The sequence below is a fragment of the Cornus florida genome, unplaced genomic scaffold, assembly GCF_030987335.1.
Source record: "Cornus florida cultivar Cherokee Brave unplaced genomic scaffold, ASM3098733v1 CherokeeBrave_3.0.0_Hap2_Chr06, whole genome shotgun sequence".
NCBI classification, from domain to species: Eukaryota; Viridiplantae; Streptophyta; class Magnoliopsida; order Cornales; family Cornaceae; genus Cornus; species Cornus florida.
The window spans coordinates 69,613,380-69,633,190 of record NW_026775576.1 but is presented as its reverse complement, the minus strand read 5'-3'; the positions used below and the strand labels follow the sequence as shown (position 1 = coordinate 69,633,190).

The 19,811-nt window shown below is 35.2% G+C and overlaps 2 protein-coding genes across 2 annotated transcripts; both read left to right on the top strand.

The window, feature by feature from the left end:
- The first annotated feature begins 3,502 nt into the window (after nt 1-3,502).
- LOC132311911 (U-box domain-containing protein 14) lies at nt 3,503-7,885 on the top strand. Its single transcript, XM_059810064.1, has 4 exons — nt 3,503-4,175; nt 5,451-5,567; nt 5,690-6,103; nt 6,192-7,885. Exons 1-4 carry the CDS (start codon nt 3,906-3,908, stop codon nt 7,278-7,280), a joined length of 1,890 nt encoding a protein of 629 aa, XP_059666047.1. The 5' UTR covers nt 3,503-3,905; the 3' UTR covers nt 7,281-7,885.
- Nucleotides 7,886-9,016: 1,131 nt separating this feature from the next.
- LOC132311910 (putative ribosomal large subunit pseudouridine synthase SVR1, chloroplastic) lies at nt 9,017-18,106 on the top strand. Its single transcript, XM_059810063.1, has 10 exons — nt 9,017-9,617; nt 9,945-10,024; nt 10,128-10,228; nt 10,321-10,393; nt 10,510-10,603; nt 10,718-10,766; nt 11,218-11,368; nt 13,309-13,365; nt 13,746-13,801; nt 17,591-18,106. The coding sequence occupies exons 1-10, from the start codon at nt 9,146-9,148 to the stop codon at nt 17,649-17,651; spliced, it is 1,194 nt and encodes a 397-aa protein (XP_059666046.1). The 5' UTR covers nt 9,017-9,145; the 3' UTR covers nt 17,652-18,106.
- The last annotated feature ends 1,705 nt before the right edge of the window (nt 18,107-19,811 follow it).

Below are 19,811 nucleotides of genomic sequence, written 5' to 3'. Positions count from 1 at the left end.
ATAAACAAAAATAATATTAATAAATATATATATATATTCAAAATCTATTTATATAAATAATAAATTATAAACCTAAATAGTTACCAAACCGGTGAAATTCTTTGAAAATTTTTAAAAAATAAAATTTTCGTCTTTAAAGATTTTTAAAGAGAATAGTGACCAAACCTCAAACTAACGGAAAAAAAGGATTTCTGCTCAGCTAAATTATTTATTACGAGTTACTCTCACCTCACAACACACGCTTAAAATGAGTATCACGTCATGATTAGAGAATATAGAAGTCAATCAACGGCCCAGATCAAAAGTCTGTGCGCCCACGTATATTCTCTGACGCGACGCTTTTCCGGCACCATTTTTTTCTTTCTTATTATTCGTTGTCGACATTCAAACGTGTGGGACGCATCTTAAGCTGCTCAATTTGTCGTCCACGTTACGGACTTCTACTGGCCCCCGTCCAGCCACGTCAGCAGAGAGCGACTTTGTTCTAAAATGCGCCGGCACGCACGCGGTCGTACGGGCCACGCGGCTTGTTTCACGCGCTCATTGACCAAACTCTCTTTGCCAAGTCATAATAATTCTACTTAAGTGGCTTGAGCTGAGCTGGATTTTGTGGCTTGCCGGCTGATCGGGGCAGTACTGCTCTACAACTCGGACCGCCATAAGTCTTTGCAACTCTTATTGTTACTACTGTATTATAATCAGATTTGGATGTTTATATTATCATCATAACCGGCATGAATCATGATGGAGAGACTTTTTTACAAGTTTGAATTATTGATAAGAAATTCAAATTGTTACTAGTTTTATTTTAATGGGACAGTAGTCTTTTTACATGGAATGATGTGGTTGGTTGAGACTCTTTAAACATTTAAAGTATCAATCGTCGGACATTTATTTTTTTAATCTTTTTGTAATAGATGTATTGAGTAATGCTAGATTTTTTTTCTTTTTTTTTCAAGAATTTAATAATTTTGACTTAACTTATTTTATGCATGTTTGAAACTTGATATTTCTAGTGCATTCAATTTGCAAATGAAAAAAATTAAGTATTCACTATAATATTTAGTGATAAGTGATTAATGAACTCTTATTCTTAAGTCACATAAAACGAGGGCGGGAGCGTGAGAGCGGCAGAATTAAGTTATAAATAGTGAAAATTTGAGGTAGAACGCGTGCAGAGCGTGAAAGTGACACTTGTTGCGAAAGATTGTGTGACGTAGTCTTATTCGTTATAATTTTAATCAATTTTAAGTTACAAGTGATATATATATTGTATTTTCAAACACATTTAACTAAATAAGTATTTAATTTGTTCAAAATTTAGTATAGAATTGAGTTATTAAAAAATACACAAGTATGGTGTTTGTGCAAACTTTGAAAAACTTTACAAATTATGTACAAGGACCTCTGATGCCTATATATGGTAATTTAGTATGATTCAAAAAGAGCAAAAAAAAAAAAAATCCAAATCAACCGTGACCATGAATTCATTCGAAAGCTCTGGACCATGTAAATTTATTTCGTTATCACTGTATCATTTTCTTGGTTGACTAAACACAACGAAATCATCTTTTATGATACAAAATTTTCCACACATTATTAAATTGAGGGTTCAATACTATAAAATCAAAGATGCAATTCATTGTTTAATGTTATTTTAAATGTGATTTAATATTATTTTTTTATAAAAAATAAAAGGTCGAGAGTTCAAATCCTTATAGGAATAAAAAGTTAGTGTATAAATGTGTATTTTGTCATTAAAAAAACAAATGTAGTAACTTTGTGTAACATATTTGTATTAGTGTTGCACTCTCAAAGTAAATTTGTTTCATAAATGCGTACATCAATGTTGTATGAATATTGCATTTTCATATAATAATATGTTTAAATGGACGTTAAACAATTTACTACTAAGAGAGAAATTATTACATGATGGTTCTCGCCGATGAAAATATGAGAAGCTTATAAATTTTTATAAGGCTTGGGGTTACATAATTTTAAACTTTTAGTCAACCAGAATCAGACATACAAATAAATGTATCAATTTTGTTTGGTTAGGTAGTATTTGTTTGTGTTCAGGGACCAAATAATAATTTTTGACATATAAATAAATATGTTAATTTTATTTAATATTTTGCTTTCGTGTCAAAATGTGATTGGTCAAGGCAACCCGACCCTGTAAAATTTTCTTGACCATATGACCTATGAAACATATGGCTTCAGCTTGAGCCCAGCTGATAAAGCCAAGCCCTTGATAAGTGGTAACCACCATTGACAAATCTGCTGCTGGAATGCAATGGGAAACAAATAGGGGCATTGACACTGGATATCAACACGGTCCACACAACGTACTATTTGATCAGTCGAAAATACCCCTCACCATTTTATTGGGATTTAATTGCCACTCCTCTTCTTGGAAAGTCTATTTAATCAATGTTTCCTACCATACTGTATTAGGAGTAGTTTTACATGCTCAAAATTAAGGTTTTTTTTTTTTTTTTTTGGTCGGGGTAAGAATTTAAGATTAAAAATTACTGGGTGCGAAGGTTTGAAACCTTTAAGATAATGAGGAGCAACTCAATCACTCGGTTACGAAAACGTTTGTAAAATTAAACAGTTAAAGTAGTTTAAAACTTAAAAGTTAAATATTACGAGTATTATTTTTTATCATTAAAAAATACAAGAAAACTGAATGAGATGTAACATTCACACCATTCTATCAAAAATCAACAAATTAAAGAATAGAAAAAAAAATAAAAATAAATTGCACATATTGCAGAGATTTATTAAATATTAAAGTTTCCTCTAACATTACCCAATTTTAAGAATTTTTTGTGCCATTTTCAAAAGTACGAAATTGTTATCTTGAAATAAGAATTGGAGTATAGCATTACTAGGTGATCTAGTTGGTAGAATACTAGAACGTTGAGAGGGAAACATACGAGTCCCCATTTATTTACTTCCACAATTTGAGTTATTATTATTAATTAATTAATTAATTAATTAATTAATTTGTATTCTAGCAAACTAAGGGAAAACTTATTAGTGTTTAAAAAATCTCTGCAATCTATGTACTTTATTATTTTGTGCCATTTGAGTTATTATTATTATTATTTATTTATTTTTATCTTGGTAAATTAAGGGAATGAGGGACTCAGGTATATGGATTCAAAGAGTTAGATATTCTACCAACTAGGCCAATGTCCCACAATTTAAGTTATTACATCAATATTAAAAAATAAATAAATATTGCTAGACAATGATAAGAGCAACCTTTTTTTTTTTTTTTTTTTTAATCTTTGTAGTTACAATATTTCTATGTTTAATCTCTGACCAACATTTTTGTTTATGTATTTTTGGTTCCATTTCCATGTCATTACTATGCAGTAAAAACTATATATATAAAATATAAATGTACAAAGAAAAAGGGCAATATCGTCAAAAAATATTAATTTGGTCAGAGATGATCTCAGCTTCATCTGCCTTCTCTGTTTCTCTCCCCTCTCTACCTGCTAAATTAAACAGTATTGTACAAAGACTTGTTACTCTAATCCATTTTATTAGCACTTAAATTAATCCCTCATTGTCAAAGACCAATCATTTCCTTCCTTCTCTGTTCATTCATACCGTTTCTTGATCTCCACTTTCTCTCACCTCAACCATAAAATTCAATCAAAAATTCTCATCTGGGTTTCTGAAATTTCTCCCCAAAACCCTATATTTCAGTGTTTTTCAGCCTCTCAAAGAGGTTTTTATACCCGAAATGGGGAATTGATTCATCTCCAACAAAAATACCCATAAAAAATTCAAGCAGTTCTCTCATCTGGGTCTCTCTAAATTGCTTCAAAATCTTCAATTCTTGCGGGTGTTTCATAGAGCTCAAATTGGTGATCCATACTGTTACAATGGACGATCCAAAGGACGCGTTGGTGAGTCAACTCGGCGAGACCATAAGGGACATTTCTGGGCTACCCGAGTGCCAAAACAGCTCGAAGAAGATGTATGGTAATTTGGTTCGGAGAGTGAAGCTATTGAGCCCTCTGTTTGAGGAATTGAAGGACGGCGATGAAGAGCTCGGCGACGACGAGGTTCGAGGACTCGAGTCGTTGAGGGTTGCTTTGAATTCAGCTAACGAGCTTCTCCGATCGGTCAATGAAGGCAGTAAACTATATCAGGTGTGTGTATATATATATATATGGGTTGAATTGTGTATTTTTTTCTTATTTATTATGTATTTGGGGTTCTTTGGGTTTTATTTTGATTTGTGTTGGAAAACAAACTGTTCGGTTGCTGAGAAACAGAAGAAAAAAAATTGAATACCGATGCTTCCTGTTGTTTTGGTTCATGAAAAAGTAAACACATAATTTTTTTTTAATTATATGAATTAAGCAAGACGAGTCTTTTGCTTGCAAACAGAAAGTGAGTTCGTTCTAATTTTAATAACTTCTTTCCCACTTATTCTAGTTACCAAACAAAGCCAAATAGTTTGTTTCAAATTCAAACTCTGAACTTTGTCAAAACTCATGATAAGATATGCTTGAGGATTTGGATTTTTTTTAGCTTGAATTTTCTAAAGATTTCAATTTCTAAATTATGCATTTGAGGCATGGAGCTCTAATTTTAAGTGATCTTTGAAATATAATATAGTAGATTACAAAGATAGAATTGAATGTGTGTAGATTGTGTGTTAGTGTATTAGTACCTGTAATGATGTTCCCAATTAACTTTTTGAGGCTAAATTGCTACGTATTTAGATTATAATTCCGGCTAAATACAGGATTTTTCAAGTTTATGGAATTAAGAACATCGAAGAAACTTGCCACATTTTAAGTCACATGCAATCTAGGTTTGTGAGCACAGCTTAATGCTGTACTTTTGGTGTATCTTGTCTCTCTTGTATATATTTTATAGGAGATGTGGGATTTTGGCTATTTGGGATTAGGGGATGTTATGGCTGCTCATAAATCCTTCTGTCACACTACAACAAGAATAGCTATCCCCAAGTAGTTGGAAATGAAGACGTTGCTGAGCTAAGGGATTAGGATTCTCAGTTTGCATATGTGTCTAGACTTCTGTATTAGGCGAATATTGATGGGTCATTTCTCATGTTCTAGGATCAAAGCATGCAGGTTTTCGAAGCGCAAAGACCATAGGGTGAAATATAAATTGTGAGGCTAGTATATATGTTTATTGTGTTTGTAATCATACTTATATGCAACTGAAAAAGGATTTTCTTAAAGTTAAATTTATCCAATACTCTTTGTGTTTATCCTAAGGTAATAAAATTTGTACTAGATATAGATTTCGTTGAAATTAGAAAGCAGTTTGAGTGTTTATTGCTCTAGATTACTTGTATGGTTGTGAAGGAATTTTATTAAGCAATGTCATTTTTATGCAAACAAGTCTTCTAAGTAATGCTTTTGAGTTAAGCTGTATTTTCTATGTCACAGGCTCTGCACAGGGACAAAATTGCGGGTGAGTTCCAACAAGCGACTGAACAAATTGAAGAAGCATTGAGCCAGATTCCTTATGATAAACTAGATATATCAGACGAAGTTCGAGAACAGGTACTCTAGAATCAATTGATTTTTGAAGAATTTTGACATAATTATTCTGCAGCAATCTTATCTCTTATCTCCCTTTTGATTTTTTACTGAATACAGGACTGACCTATCTTATATTCTTTCAGATTGAACTTGTGCATGCACAGTTTAGAAGAGCAAAAGGAAGAATGGACTCACCCGATCTACAACTAGAGATGGATTTAGCCATATCACAGAAGGAAAAGGACCCTGACCCTGCAATTCTAAGAAGGCTTTCAGAAAAGCTGCAACTCAGGACCATCAATGATCTGAAGAAAGAATCACATGCTTTCCATGAAATGGTTATCTTAAATGGTGGAGTTCCAGAAGAATGCTTTGAGCAGATGTCGTTTTTGCTTCGAAAGTTAAAGGACTGCATAGCAAGGGAAATCCCAGGAGCTGATGCCTCTGAGGGTGACAAAAGCTTGATTAAACATAGATCTCCTGTTATCCCAGATGATTTCCGGTGCCCAATATCCCTTGAATTGATGAATGATCCTGTTATTGTCTCTACTGGACAGGTCTAAACCAGCAGTTTCCTTGACAGTTTACAGATTTGTGTCTATATTGGTAGCCATTATTTACTTAAGGTTTCATTTATTTTTGCAGACATATGAGAGATCCTGCATTCAAAAATGGCTGGATGCTGGGCATAAGACCTGTCCCAAGACTCAGCAGACCCTGTTGCACACGGCCCTAACACCCAATTATGTTTTGAAGAGTCTCATTGCTTTGTGGTGCGAGAGCAATGGTGTTGAGCTGCCAAAGAAACAAGGGAACTGTAGAAACAAAAAATCAGGAGGTGGTGGTTCAGATTGTGATCGGGCTGCCATTGATGCCTTACTACAGAAACTTGCAAATGGTAATTCAGAACAGCAAAGAGCATCTGCTGGTGAGCTCCGGTTGCTGGCAAAGCGAAATGCAGATAACAGAGTATGTATTGCTGAGGCAGGAGCCATTCCTCTGCTTGTAGAGCTATTATCTTCTACAGATTCCCGAACACAGGAGCATGCCGTTACAGCGCTTCTCAACCTCTCCATAAATGATGCTAACAAGGGAACCATTGTAAACGCAGGAGCCATACCTGACATAGTTGATGTTCTGAAAAACGGTAGCATGGAAGGAAGAGAAAATGCAGCTGCAACCCTTTTTAGTTTATCAGTTGTAGATGAGAATAAAGTAGCAATAGGAGCAGCAGGGGCTATCCCAGCTCTTATTGATTTGCTTTGTCAAGGTACTCCTAGAGGAAAGAAGGATGCAGCTACTGCTATTTTCAACCTTTCAATCTATCAAGGAAACAAGGTGAGGGCCGTAAGGGCGGGGATTGTGGCACCACTAATGAGATTACTTAAAGATGCTGGGGGTGGAATGGTGGACGAGGCACTAGCAATATTGGCCATACTTGCGAGCCATCAAGAAGGGAAAATAGCTATTGGTGAAGCAGAACCAATCCCAGTTCTGATAGAGGTGATAAGAACTGGTTCGCCACGCAACCGGGAGAACGCCGCAGCTGTATTGTGGTCATTATGCACAGGGGACGTACAGTATCTGAAGACAGCAAGGGAACTTGGGGCAGAAGAAGCATTGAAGGAACTTCTGGAGAATGGCACTGATCGGGCCAAGAGAAAAGCAGGAAGTGTTATAGATCTCCTCCAACGAGTTGACGTGGTTGTTAATAATCCTGTTAATAATCCATAAATTCAACTTAAATGCTTTTAGAAGGTTCCTTTCTGCATATGATGAAAAATATGTAACTTATAGCAGACACTGCAATGTTGTTCCAGAAAATTGAGTGTGTGCATGAAGTACCCGAGAATACGGACTACCGTTTCCACTGTTGATGATTCTTTCTGCACAAGGGGATAGATGGTGGGAGTGAGTCTTTTGGTATAAAAGTTTTTTAAGATGACATGTCTTTGGTGTTTGGCATGGCAGGTTGAACATGGAGAAGTGAAACTTTGTCCGTTCGGAGGGCAAGGAAGCTGGGAAGGCCAGGAATTTGGTTTTATCTTCTGGGTTGGGCTAGTAGCAGCTAGAGATTGCATTACTATAACCATTGCGAAGAGAGGAAGTTGCAAACAGAAATATGCTTGGAACTTTGTCATCCTGAGAAAGTTTGTAGCCGAATTTTGTTGTTGTGTCCTTGAAAAGCCTGTCTGTTGATCTGTACCTTAGGCATGTCTTCTTCGTTTTTTTTTTTGGGTTGAAAATATGATTTGGTGAAAAAGATGTAGTAATTCCTTCAATTGAACTATGTTATTCTTCATGATTTTTTGGACCAGGAAAATGTTTGATTTTTACTCTGTTCTAATGGCAATAGCATTTTTTTTTGCATCAGCAAAGCAGGATACTTGGCCTTTTTTTTTATAATACTTAAATTAGCTGTACTACCAGAAGTAAAAGCCATCTGAGATAATTTAAAGAAACAATTGTGAGGTACTTATTTATTTATGTATTTATAATCAAGTATTAATGACTACACTTGTAATAAAAGTCTAATGTAGTAAAAGTCTTGTTACTTAGAGAAAATGAATTCGAATGTTTTGTAATTGATAAGGAAAGAAATTGTAGATTGCCCCTTCGGCTTCCACAGCATCTGAGTGGAAGGTCCCATTGTAGGTGATTTTTTAAGGGAGAGTGTAAAATGTTTTACGTAGTTTTTTGTACTACCAAAAATATATAAGAAAAATATTTTTAAGTTGAAATAAACAACTTAAAAATACATGAACGTTCACATTGAACCATTAATATAAAAAGCTCATAACAATTGTTATAAACGAGCACTTTTGATAGTATTACTTTAATTTAGAACTCTTAATTTGGAGAAAGTCTACAATACTTCGGTACCTCTTGGCCGTTGGATCATTTATCAGGTGAGTCTCACCACCACATTCAACGGTCTCAAAACTTCAAGAGTATGGTACCTCGAGGTATTATAAATTTTCACCTTAATTTACATGTAAAAATTCAATAGATTATAACTTACCACATTAGGGTGAGCCATGTAAGAATTACAAGCCTAAAGAAAACCTTTAAAATCAAAAGAAACTATGTAAACAAATCTTAAAATTAAGAGATTTTCTATGTTTTTTTTTTCCAAAATTGGAAGTTTCTTGTTTTAAGCTTCTTTTTTAATAATAAGTTTGTGTTGAGAATCTAACTTATAAAACACGTTCGGAATGACATTAAGAAACATATATAATAACGGAATTTTCTGAGTTATAGTAGACTTAGAAATGTTTGAATATGTATTAGGTCTTATTTTGTTTGTATGTTTATTTATTTATTCTTTATCATTGGCATAACATATAGATATTAAAATTTGTATATCTTCTTTTGTACTGGGCCAGAAATTGGACTATATAAATCGCAGAAGCCCATGAATTGGGTAGTTTGGTGTGGTGTCTCTCTGGTGTTTACACCAGCCTTTAAATGTACTGGGTCAGGTCCATTCTCTAAACCCAACACTCCACTTCATCCACTGCCAAGCTCTCTTCCATCTCAAATATCCAAAACCAAAACCTCTAAAACAACCACCACCACCACCACCACCACCACCACCAATGGCGGTTATCGCCGCCGCAGTAACCGCCGCCTCCACGGCCCTCTCCTCCTTCCACTTCTCCAAACCCTACTTTATCACCCGCACTCGCCACCAATTCCGCACCATCACCTCCGCTCTCTCTTCATCCACCGAATTCAACATCACCTTCGCCCCAAACAAACCCAAAACCCCGAAACCCAAATCTCCCTCCGTCCCCGGTCTTGCTGAAGAATCGGGCCAGCTATTCATCCCATGGATCGTCCGCGACGACAAAGGAAACCTCACCCTCCAGTCGACCCCGCCGGCGCGTCTCCTCCACGAGATTGCCAATGCCAAGACTCAGTCGACGAAGAAGAAGATAAAGAAAGAGAGTTCCAATAAACCGGTCGCAACAGCGGAGCCAAAGCATTCGAAGGCAGCGCGGAGGTTTTACAATCAGAATTTTAGGGACCCGCCGCAGCGGCTCAGCAAAGTTCTAGCTGCCGCCGGAGGTAATATAAGCTTATATATATATATATTGGTGCAATTACGGATTGGAGTTTGCTTGGTTGTTTAGCAATTATTCTCTGAATTTGCTAGGAAGTTTCTATTTTGATTGAAATATTATTAGTTCTATTTGGTTTCAAATTTTGAAATGTGAAGTTGATTAAGAAGTGCAACTTTCTTATTTTTATGTTTTTGCTTTAAGTGTATATATACCCATATATATTGTGAAATGCCAATTAAACGATACCTTACTTAACCCAATGTGCTTGTTTTCTTTTAACATGTTTGAGTAATGTCTCTTGATTTTTGAGTTATGTGGTTTCTGATTGTAGTGGCATCAAGAAGGAGCTGCGAAGAGCTTATTTTTGAAGGCAAAGTGACTGTTAATAATTCAGTGTGCAATACTCCTCAGGTCTGCTTCAATTACTATATTATATGACAATTTTTTTTACCCAATGTTTGTTTAAGATTTTGTATTGGTAGAGTTTATTAGTATTGCTTCTGATAATGGGCAGACTAGGGTTGATCCTATGAGAGATGCAATATATGTCAATGGAAACCGCCTTCCTAAGAAACTGCCTCCAAAAGTCTATCTTGCCCTGAACAAGCCAAAAGGGTTTGCATCTCTTTGGCTCATCATGGTTCTACTCAAGTTTGAATATTGAATTCTATGCGTATTGTGGAGTTAATGCATTTACCTTATTACAGGTACATTTGCTCATCTGGGGCGAAAGAGACTAAATCAGTGATGAGTTTATTCGACGATTATCTGAAGAGTTGGGTATGTGTAGATTGCCACATCCAACACTCTTTTTTGAAAAATAACACGATACTAACTATGTATAAGTACTACCTTTTTGTGCCTTGCAATTAGCTATTATTAGTGCACTGATGCAGGATAAAAGAAATCCAGGACAACAAAAACCACGACTCTTTACTGTTGGCCGCCTTGATGTTGCCACATCGGGGTTGATTATTGTGACAAATGATGGTATGTTTGATGCTGAATGTGATATCATGGATGTCTATGACTTGATGTTTTGGGTTCTTGATATGGATTCTAAAATTGAAATTCATCTAAATCCTGTTTTGTTACCTTTTTCAGGGGAATTCGCTCAAAAGATTTCACATCCCTCATCTAATTTATCAAAGGAGTAGGGTTTCATTTGTTCTTTTCACAGTTCAATGATTTTTTTCCTTCTCATGTTTAACAGTTTAAATTTAAAATTTCATATAATGCGTTTTCTAATTATTATTTTTTATTACTATTATTTTTTTTAACAAAGCCTCCTGAAACCAGATTTGGTGTGACTTTCTAGCAAATGATTTGTCTGTTAAAATGGCATCAAATGTTTGCTGGAGGTTTTTATTTTTCAATTATTATTTATTATTATAACTTCTTTTTTTTTTCTTTTTTTTTTTTTTTTTTGTGGTGAACTAAGTACTACTGCTTGCTCAATGGTAAGAACTAAATCTTATGCTGGCTGCCATTTTCTGAATGGTGATGTTTTACTTTTGTCTACATCTATTTATTGGATCGCTCATTTGCTATTGTAATACTAATATGTATCCTGTTTACTTAAAATTTAATATATGTGACTGCAGATACATAGCAACTGTGGATGGTGTAGTCAATAAGCGTCATTTAATAGCCATTAGTGAGGGAACTGTCATTGATGGAGCCCATTGTACCCCGGATGCAGTGGAGTTACTACCATCTCAACCAGATATATCACGACCTCGACTTCGCATTGTGGTAACTCTCTCTCTCTCTTTCTCTCTGCGCGCACGCGTGTTCAGAAAGAACTGTTGTAATGTCATAATTGGTAGCTTCCTTCCAATTGCATTCTGTTTTCTCAGATATGCTTTGCACGTGTTAGGTACTAACGTACTTGGGTTGGTCTCGTAGCCAGCAGCAGGCATTTGTATTATGTGCAACGAATTTAGTAGAATTTATGAATTTAGTGAAACAGCAGTATGATGCTCCACCTTCGCTTTCTAGATTGATATTGCTTTTCACACTTAAAATATACATTGGTGCCATGTGTGCTGTTCATGGGTTCATCATATAGCTAGCAGGAGGCTTATGAACCAGGATTTGTGGAAAAAAGCATCACAGTGGTCCCCCTTAATTGAGAATGGGTGTTAAGAGTGGCAAATGGGTACATAAGATTTCACTTTTTTCGCTGTCTCATAAACTAGCTGCGTTAGGTTTGAACCTGTGTTCCCACGTTTACGAGCAGGAAAATGACATGATTCTCAAGGAGTTTACACAACAGCCATGCTTTTCTTCCTTCCAATATTTTGGATTTTAGCTTCCTCCACATAGCACTCACATGGGCTCTCACTGAGGCCAGCTCACTTCTGTCCAACCAATTTTATTACTGCACCAAGTAATGACCTCTGTGCTCAGTTTCAATGAAATGAAACTAAACCACTAGATCTTAATATTTTTGTTTTGTTCTCCTTCAAAATGTTTTCTGTGCTCCCAAACATATTTTACTGCCTTTGAAATAATTCCAAATGAACGTAAGAATGCTGCAATCTACTGAAATACATGCTTGTTCACTACATGGTATTGGAAATGTCAGTTTCCATATGAATTTGGATATAGACTTAATTCAAATCTGTCAGGATTTCTAAATGTTTTGGATGCAAAATTTTCCAAATTTTTTTCTTTTATATATAACTGTGAATTCTTGAAAAACTTCAAGTTTTTTTAATACAAACTTTCTGGTAATTTCCAAACGATTTTCATCATCATCGTCGTCCTTGCCTTATTTCCATATGAATGGGGTTGGCCACATGAATTCTGTCTCCATTCCTTTCTATTACCCGCCATATCACCTATTATGTTTTAACTTTTAAAAGTCATTTCTAATTAACTTCATCCCACGTTATTTTTGGAAATTAAACTTCCTCTTCTTACCGGTGCATCTATAGGTCTGTGTATGTATCCAAACCATCTAAGTCTACTCTCTCTTATTTTCTCGTTAATGGTGCCACACCTAATTTTTCTCTTACACATTCATCTGTGACCCTATCTCTTTTTGTAAATCCAACCATCCATCTTAATATTCTCATTTCCGATGCATTACCACATTCTTGTTTCTTTTTTAAAGCCCAACACTCTGCTCCATATCTCTTCTTATTTTCACTGGCATATTTCTTCGGTATAATTATTGTCCAATATGAACACAAAATTTGTGATGCTATGTTTAGGTGGCAAATCATCTGAGCATTGTAGTAACTAGAGTATTTATTGCATCAAAAACCTTTTTACATATGTAGAAAGAGAGTGTTGGTTAAGCCATGATGGTGGTGTTCTGACACTAGAGAGATGCTAACAAGTGATCAGTTTATGGGAATTGTTGATTCAACTGATTACTAGATATTTTGATGTCTTGAAAGAACTTTAGTTGGTGTGTATATTATACTTTTTACCTGTTCTATCATCTATGAGATCAATCAATCTTCAATATAGTTTGTTCTTTTTGTAACTGAGAGGGTGACGAATGCCATAAAATTTATTCCCTCCCCCCCTCTCCAACAAAAAATAATAATAACCACCTCATATGGACACAAAAGAAAAGGGAAACACTCTCTTAGCTAAATACTCTATGACCTTTCTCAACTAACTTGGACTACATGATCAGAAATAGCTAACTTTCCTTTTCTAAAACTGAATTGGTGCAGGTCCATGAAGGGAGAAATCATGAAGTCCGAGAACTTCTAAAAAGTGCTGGACTTCAGGTTAGTTTTGATTTTTTGAGCTGTTCATTTTTCCTATCCCAACTACATCTTTGAATTTGTGCGTTACAAGGGATAGCATATGAGAAAAAGGAGTACATCTTGAGTTTCTATAAGATAATTACTTTTTTTGCATGCCTTTGATCCTTTATCTTTTCATTCTTTTTGAGTTAAATATGTATGATTCAAAGCCAAATATTCATTTCACCAGTAAAATTTTGCATATGCTTTAATGATCTAGTTCTAAAATTTGGTATATCATATTTATGCCAGCAGTTTGATAAGATGAAGCTTAATTTTAAGTTTATAAGTAATTTTTAGTTATATGTTTATTGCCGCTTCAGGCGTATCATTAGTGGTTCTTTTGTTCCTTTTCATTTCAGATTCATGCATTAAAGCGTGTACGTATAGGTGGTTTCAGGCTTCCATCGGACCTTGTGTAAGTGGAATATTGATACTTGTTTAATTTCATGTTTTAAAGGGTGCCTTTCATTTTGCCTTCTTTTCTTTGTCCTAAATCAGAATACATGCTGAGAAATAGGGACAAAATGATGATAATATTACACAGTATATATATATATGTATGTGTGTGCGTGTGTATATATATTGATAAGTAATTGACACACCCACGTCCTTGTTGGGACTTGGGATATGAATCAAGTGCCTTCCCATTCTGGAGTGGTAAGAGTTACCATAATCCATTCAAGCTAATGGCCGATGGTTCAGCTGTTCTCACAAAAGATTCTCTATACTTTATATAGATACTGCCAGCAAAATTTGCAAGATATTAGAAGAATAAGGAGTTAATGGAGGTAGGAAACTGGAAGGTGACTGGAATGACTAGAACGGATAATTAAAATGGAGATTGAATTCGGTGATGGGATTTACTGAGAGAGGAATGGTAGGGCATTTGATGAAACTGAAAGATAATGTTGCTATTGTACATTGTGCACAGGTTAAATTGGCCAGATGGGGTAGTGGTCATGTTAGTTGTCAGGTTCCACCACCGTAGTCAACAATTTTGTTCGCTTTGGATTTTTTTTTCTTTTTTTCTTCCTGAATGTGGTAATTTATTAATACAAAATAAAGTACAAAGAGGAAGCCCTCAGGCCAAAACACAAAGAGACAAAGCTTGCAATCCCAGGCATACCCAAGAAAGCACAAAGACATGCTATCCCAGTGTTTGCTTTGGATTCCCCCTCATGGCTTTAAAACACATTGTTAACATATGGTGTGCAACCCCTCCTTATATTCTCCAAGCTTCAACCATCTCAAGCAATGTGTAATTCCGTCTCTACAAGTGTCTATCACACGTGTCCTCACATGTGTGGCTTAAGACTCTGGCCCACCTGCACAGTTCATGTCTGAACTTTTCCGGTTGGGTATTGGATTTATTACCATCTTTAAAGACCCATTACCACAATCAACAATATTTTCAGCATATGGAGTGTAATCCCCAACTGGAAGTGTGTAGATTTGAGCCTTGCAAGTGAGCCGCACACATGAGGACATGTGTGTTCATGAGCGTGGTGGACACTTATGAACGAGATTTCACATTGCTGGGAAAGTATAAAGGGGGATTGCACACAATATGTTACCGCTGCCTTTTAAAGCCTGATAGGTCCTGACATTAATTATCAAGTATGAAAGTTGGGTTCTAAAAGTTTTGAATATTTTTTTTCTTGTGTGTGTGGTGTGGGGAGGATGGGGGTTTGAAGGAATTAAAGAAGGTAACAGTGGCGGATCCAGGATTCACTTCGGTGGGGGCAACCTTTGACAATATCATAAAATAATAATAATAAATATAAAAATTAAAATGTTGTTGTCAATATATTTTTCACCACTGTCTAAAAATTAAGTTCATATAATCAAATCAACTTAAGAATTCACATTTAATGAATGACTAATAAAATAACATAGTTCACTTAAATCCAAGATAGCAACATAATTTATAACAACATATTTCATTCTAAAATATAAATGAAATAATATATGTGTCCATTAATCTATTTATTATTAAGTTTTTATTTAATAAAAGACATGCATTCCTAAAATAATTTTTTTAAAAAAAAGGTTTAACTCGAGGCTCCTGCCACTGCAAATTTGCTATAATCCAAATACTAGTTAATCTCTCTAATTAGTTTTTGGCTAATCAAGTAAGATTCAAAGACAATCAAAATATAAATTAATTAGCCTGATTCACACACCTATTATTGTATCGTCACTAGTTGTTGAAAGCACCTCTCCTATTTCTCTTTGTGGTTTCACAGACGAGAACTGAACTCTCTCTCTCTCAAGAAAGGTGGAATGCTTAATGATTTTAATGTATACATTTTTATTTATTTATTTTAATATTGTAAGGTGCAAAACAGAATATGTATGGGTCTTTTTGAACTTTCACTTCGTAAAAGGATTTTTTGAGAATTTTATAAGAATCCAGTGGGAACATTTATATAATTAACTAAAATTTTATGTACATAATGAAAATAACAAGAAAGTTCAACGGGGGTAGTTGCCCCCACTTGATCCTCTGTGGCTCCACCACTGGTAGGTAAGGAATCTGGAAGAAATTCATTTGTAGTTTTCATGTTGATAGTTGATTAGTGACATTGGAAGCGGTTGTAATGGGGATGGCTTCTAGGATATCAGTTAATGTATTGGCTTTCACTCTCTATCCTTCATTTAATCCAATATTATTATTATTTCTTTTGTAACGGAGGGTGACCACACCACACTCCCTTCAAGAGCAGGATCCCAGAGGTCTTGTGTTAAAGTCATGGGGGATTCGAAAACCTCCGTGTTGGGTTCACCTGGTGATGAGTTGGTTTAGTATTGTTCAAGTGAATACAGGGTTGGAGCTCAATGTGGAGGGAATTTGACTCTATGAACAAGGGTTTTATTTTTGAGGTCGGGGTAGAGGTGTTAGTGTCTTGTAGAGCTTCTTAATGTTTTAAAGTCCTCATCAGCGTCCACATTTCTTCGTGTTTGTTGATTAAACCTAAGTTGATGGGTGGACTATAGAGAGGAAACTTAAGCTGCAACCATATGCTTCTTTGGATACAATTTCCTGATAGGAAACACGAACATGCCGAAAAAGTTGAAGAATCCATGTTGGACACCAACACAAGTCGGACACAGCTGGCCGTGTTGAGCATGCCAAAAAAAATACCTCTTTTTTTTTTTTTTTTTAAAAAAAGGACATGATGGACACACCACAGACATGTGTGTTGGGTTAAAAAGGGTTTTTTTAAAAGAAAATTTGAAAGAAAGATGGGCTAAACCATAAAGTATGCAAAATTCTTTGAAGATTTTCAATAATTTGGAAGTCAAAGCATTAAAAAATTAGTTTTTTGTTTTAAATTTATCAACCAATTTTACTACTTTGTGCGTGTATTTACGCGAGCTTTCACTAAGGGTAATCTCAAACACATGGAAGCACTGTGTGTGTGTACCTCTTCGTTAAAAGATCGGAAAAAGGAAATAGAGAGTCCCACTATCTTTTGCAATCAAGCATCGAACTTGCTACAACCGCACATCAAACGATGTTTGTTGGCAAGCCGCCTTCTTCAACAAATCTTCTACTTTTTTTTTTTTCTTTTTTTTGTGGTCTTCTTCTTCCAACCACAACCCTTTTCTTCCTTTACAGTCTCCCTTTTTAAATAAAAACGGCCCTATTTTTTCTCAAGTAAAACCTATTTCTTTCTTTCTTCCTTTTTTTCCCCCTTTCTGTAACGCTGTCTCTCTGGAGAGAATTCTCTTTCTTTCTCTGTACAACTGCAATTTTTTGTTTGATTTTCAATTTTGATTACAACAAATTTTATCAAGTGATTTTAGAAATTTTACTCCAGCCCCCCCGCCCGTGCCCTCTCTCTCTCTCTCTATGAATTACCGTGGTTGCTCAGTAGTTATTGTGATTTGTGAACTTTTGATTCATAGATTGATGAATAATAATATTAGTCTTATAATAAATGATAATATATACATATATCTATATATAAAATTAATTAATTATCATTCGCCACGTCTCCACAGAGTCTGTGTCTTAGTCTTATAGGATTTGTCGTGCCGCCATGTCATATTGTATATATCCTATATCCCTATCCGTGTTTCTTAGATTTCCTGTGTCTAATGATGCAATGCCAATAATATTCTTTTGTGATTGATTCTTTCCCGAAGTTGGTACGCTTAACTCTCCAAGACTTTCACTAATTGTATTGTCTATTTACAGGCTTGGAAAGCACATTGAACTAAAACAATCTAATCTCAAAGCACTGGGTTGGAAGAGTTAAAAAAATTGCTGCATCAATGGCTGACTACAATTTTCTTGCTCTCCCTGTGATTTCAACCACATTAAACACATCTTCAAGGTGTTAGTGTTACCAGGAATTTGCTGACATCATAATCACTGAATTTGGGTCTCAATCGACAGGGACTGGTTACCCAACCTGCTAGTCTTGATCTATGATGGGGACTGTTATTTTTGCAAGAGGATTGAGATTGGCTTACACCTGATGAAAAGAAAGGCAAGCTGTATATTTTTTGTTCCCGAGGTTAGAATATTTTTGTAGTACTGAGAACTGGTAGATCCATGTAAAAAGTGCTGGATTACAAGAGACATGTTTGTAGATAAAGCAATTAAGCTGCCGATGATCAATACCTGCAACGGATACCTTGTTCTTCCGGTTAGTTTATTCTCGACAATCACATTATATTGATTTTATCGCAGCTTCTTTTCATTTTAAAATTCTATTTTAATTCATTTATTGGTCAGACATGTGAGGGTCAAATAGTTATTCAGATTGGCAATTATTTTACAACATTATTGGCCTCCCTCTATTAGATTTATCCACAGTTTGACACTTTCAATCACTTTGATATTGAAATGGTCTTCTAAAAAGGGAGATGGTGATGTTTTACAACCTGTGCTGGGGCGGCAACCCATGTTGAAGCCCACATGTTCTCCATTTATGTGGTACTTGTTTCGAAGGACAAAACAGCTTGTCTATATTATATTAGTTTTGATTCTCGTCTCACCAGGTGTGAAAACTATAATCTCTAACTCTTATTTTCTATTAAATCAAATGGCATGCTGATCATCCTCTTGTCCATATATGGTCATTTTGTTGTGCAAGTTGTCATGGTTGTTTTATCTGATGAGAAGACAGCCGGCTATGTTTTTTTGGGGGGAAAAGTTTCTACAAGATTTTTCCGGTGTTAACCGACACACAACTTGGGATCGTGGACTTGTGTAAAAGAAATTCTAAGGCATAGCCTAATGGCAACGGTGCTGGTTTCACATTGTCGAGGTCACGAGTATAAACCAGGGGTGGTAATTCGTGTTCGTGAGTCGGGTTGTATAAATGTAAGGGTATTATACTACATAGGTAAATTCAAATTCAACCTAATTAATAATTATGTCAAGAATCCTCAACACTAACTTAATCTGTTTATTAAATAGATAAACGTATTACCTTGTTTAATGATCTGCTTATCAAAACGAGACATTTAATATTTAATTAAATATTAAATAATAAAAAAAAATTTGTCACAAGTAACCCAAGCATTCAAAAAAAAAAAAAAAAAATCATAAGGCATAGACAAAGTTTATGTTGAAATGATTTAACTATCCATAATAATTGGGTTTAAACATGTAGCATATTACATAGGTCATATTCACAATTATAACATGTTGAGTTAAATAGGTTATAAACGGGTTACACGAATTGAATCCCTCAACCCTAACCCGACACGGTTAAGTAAATGAGTTAATCGTATTGACCCTTTTATGACTCAAACCCATTTATAACAAACCCAAATCCTTCTAACTCGTGTTGTGTTGTAATTTGTAACCCTTAGTTTAAACTTTAGTAACCCTAAGGAATTTTTATGGTAATTGCCTGGTACATGTGGGATGGAGTTGATGGATTGCACGAGGATACTTCTATCCCCAAGTCACAGATCTTTCAATTTTTTTTTTCTTAATTGGTACTCAAACGCTCCTATGTACCTCTATTCAGGCTTGAATTTTTTACTTTTTTTTAAAAAAATAAAGACCTGATACTGCTGGTCGGTTGATCTTTGAAATCTTAATTAACCTATGGTATATTGATACAAAGTTTATGGCCATCTTGTTTGTAGCACAGATTTGTCATGTTTTGACTATTGATCAATTACTTAATTTTTAAGGAAAGGTGTATTGAATGACTGATTTAATCAAATCGAGGTTGCTTGTAAATGAGATCTGTGTAGATCAATGGGTCCCCACCTGAAAAATGATTTGATTTGATTTGATTTTTTTAATCTAGAGAAGGAACTGAACAAGAAAGAGGGCCCACCCTGCCCAGCCGCACCCTAAGAGATTCCCGTACCCCAAGAGATGAGATGATAATTTACAACAAAAAGTTACAGATTCAAATGATAAGTAACGAATTCAAATGGGTCGTCTCAGA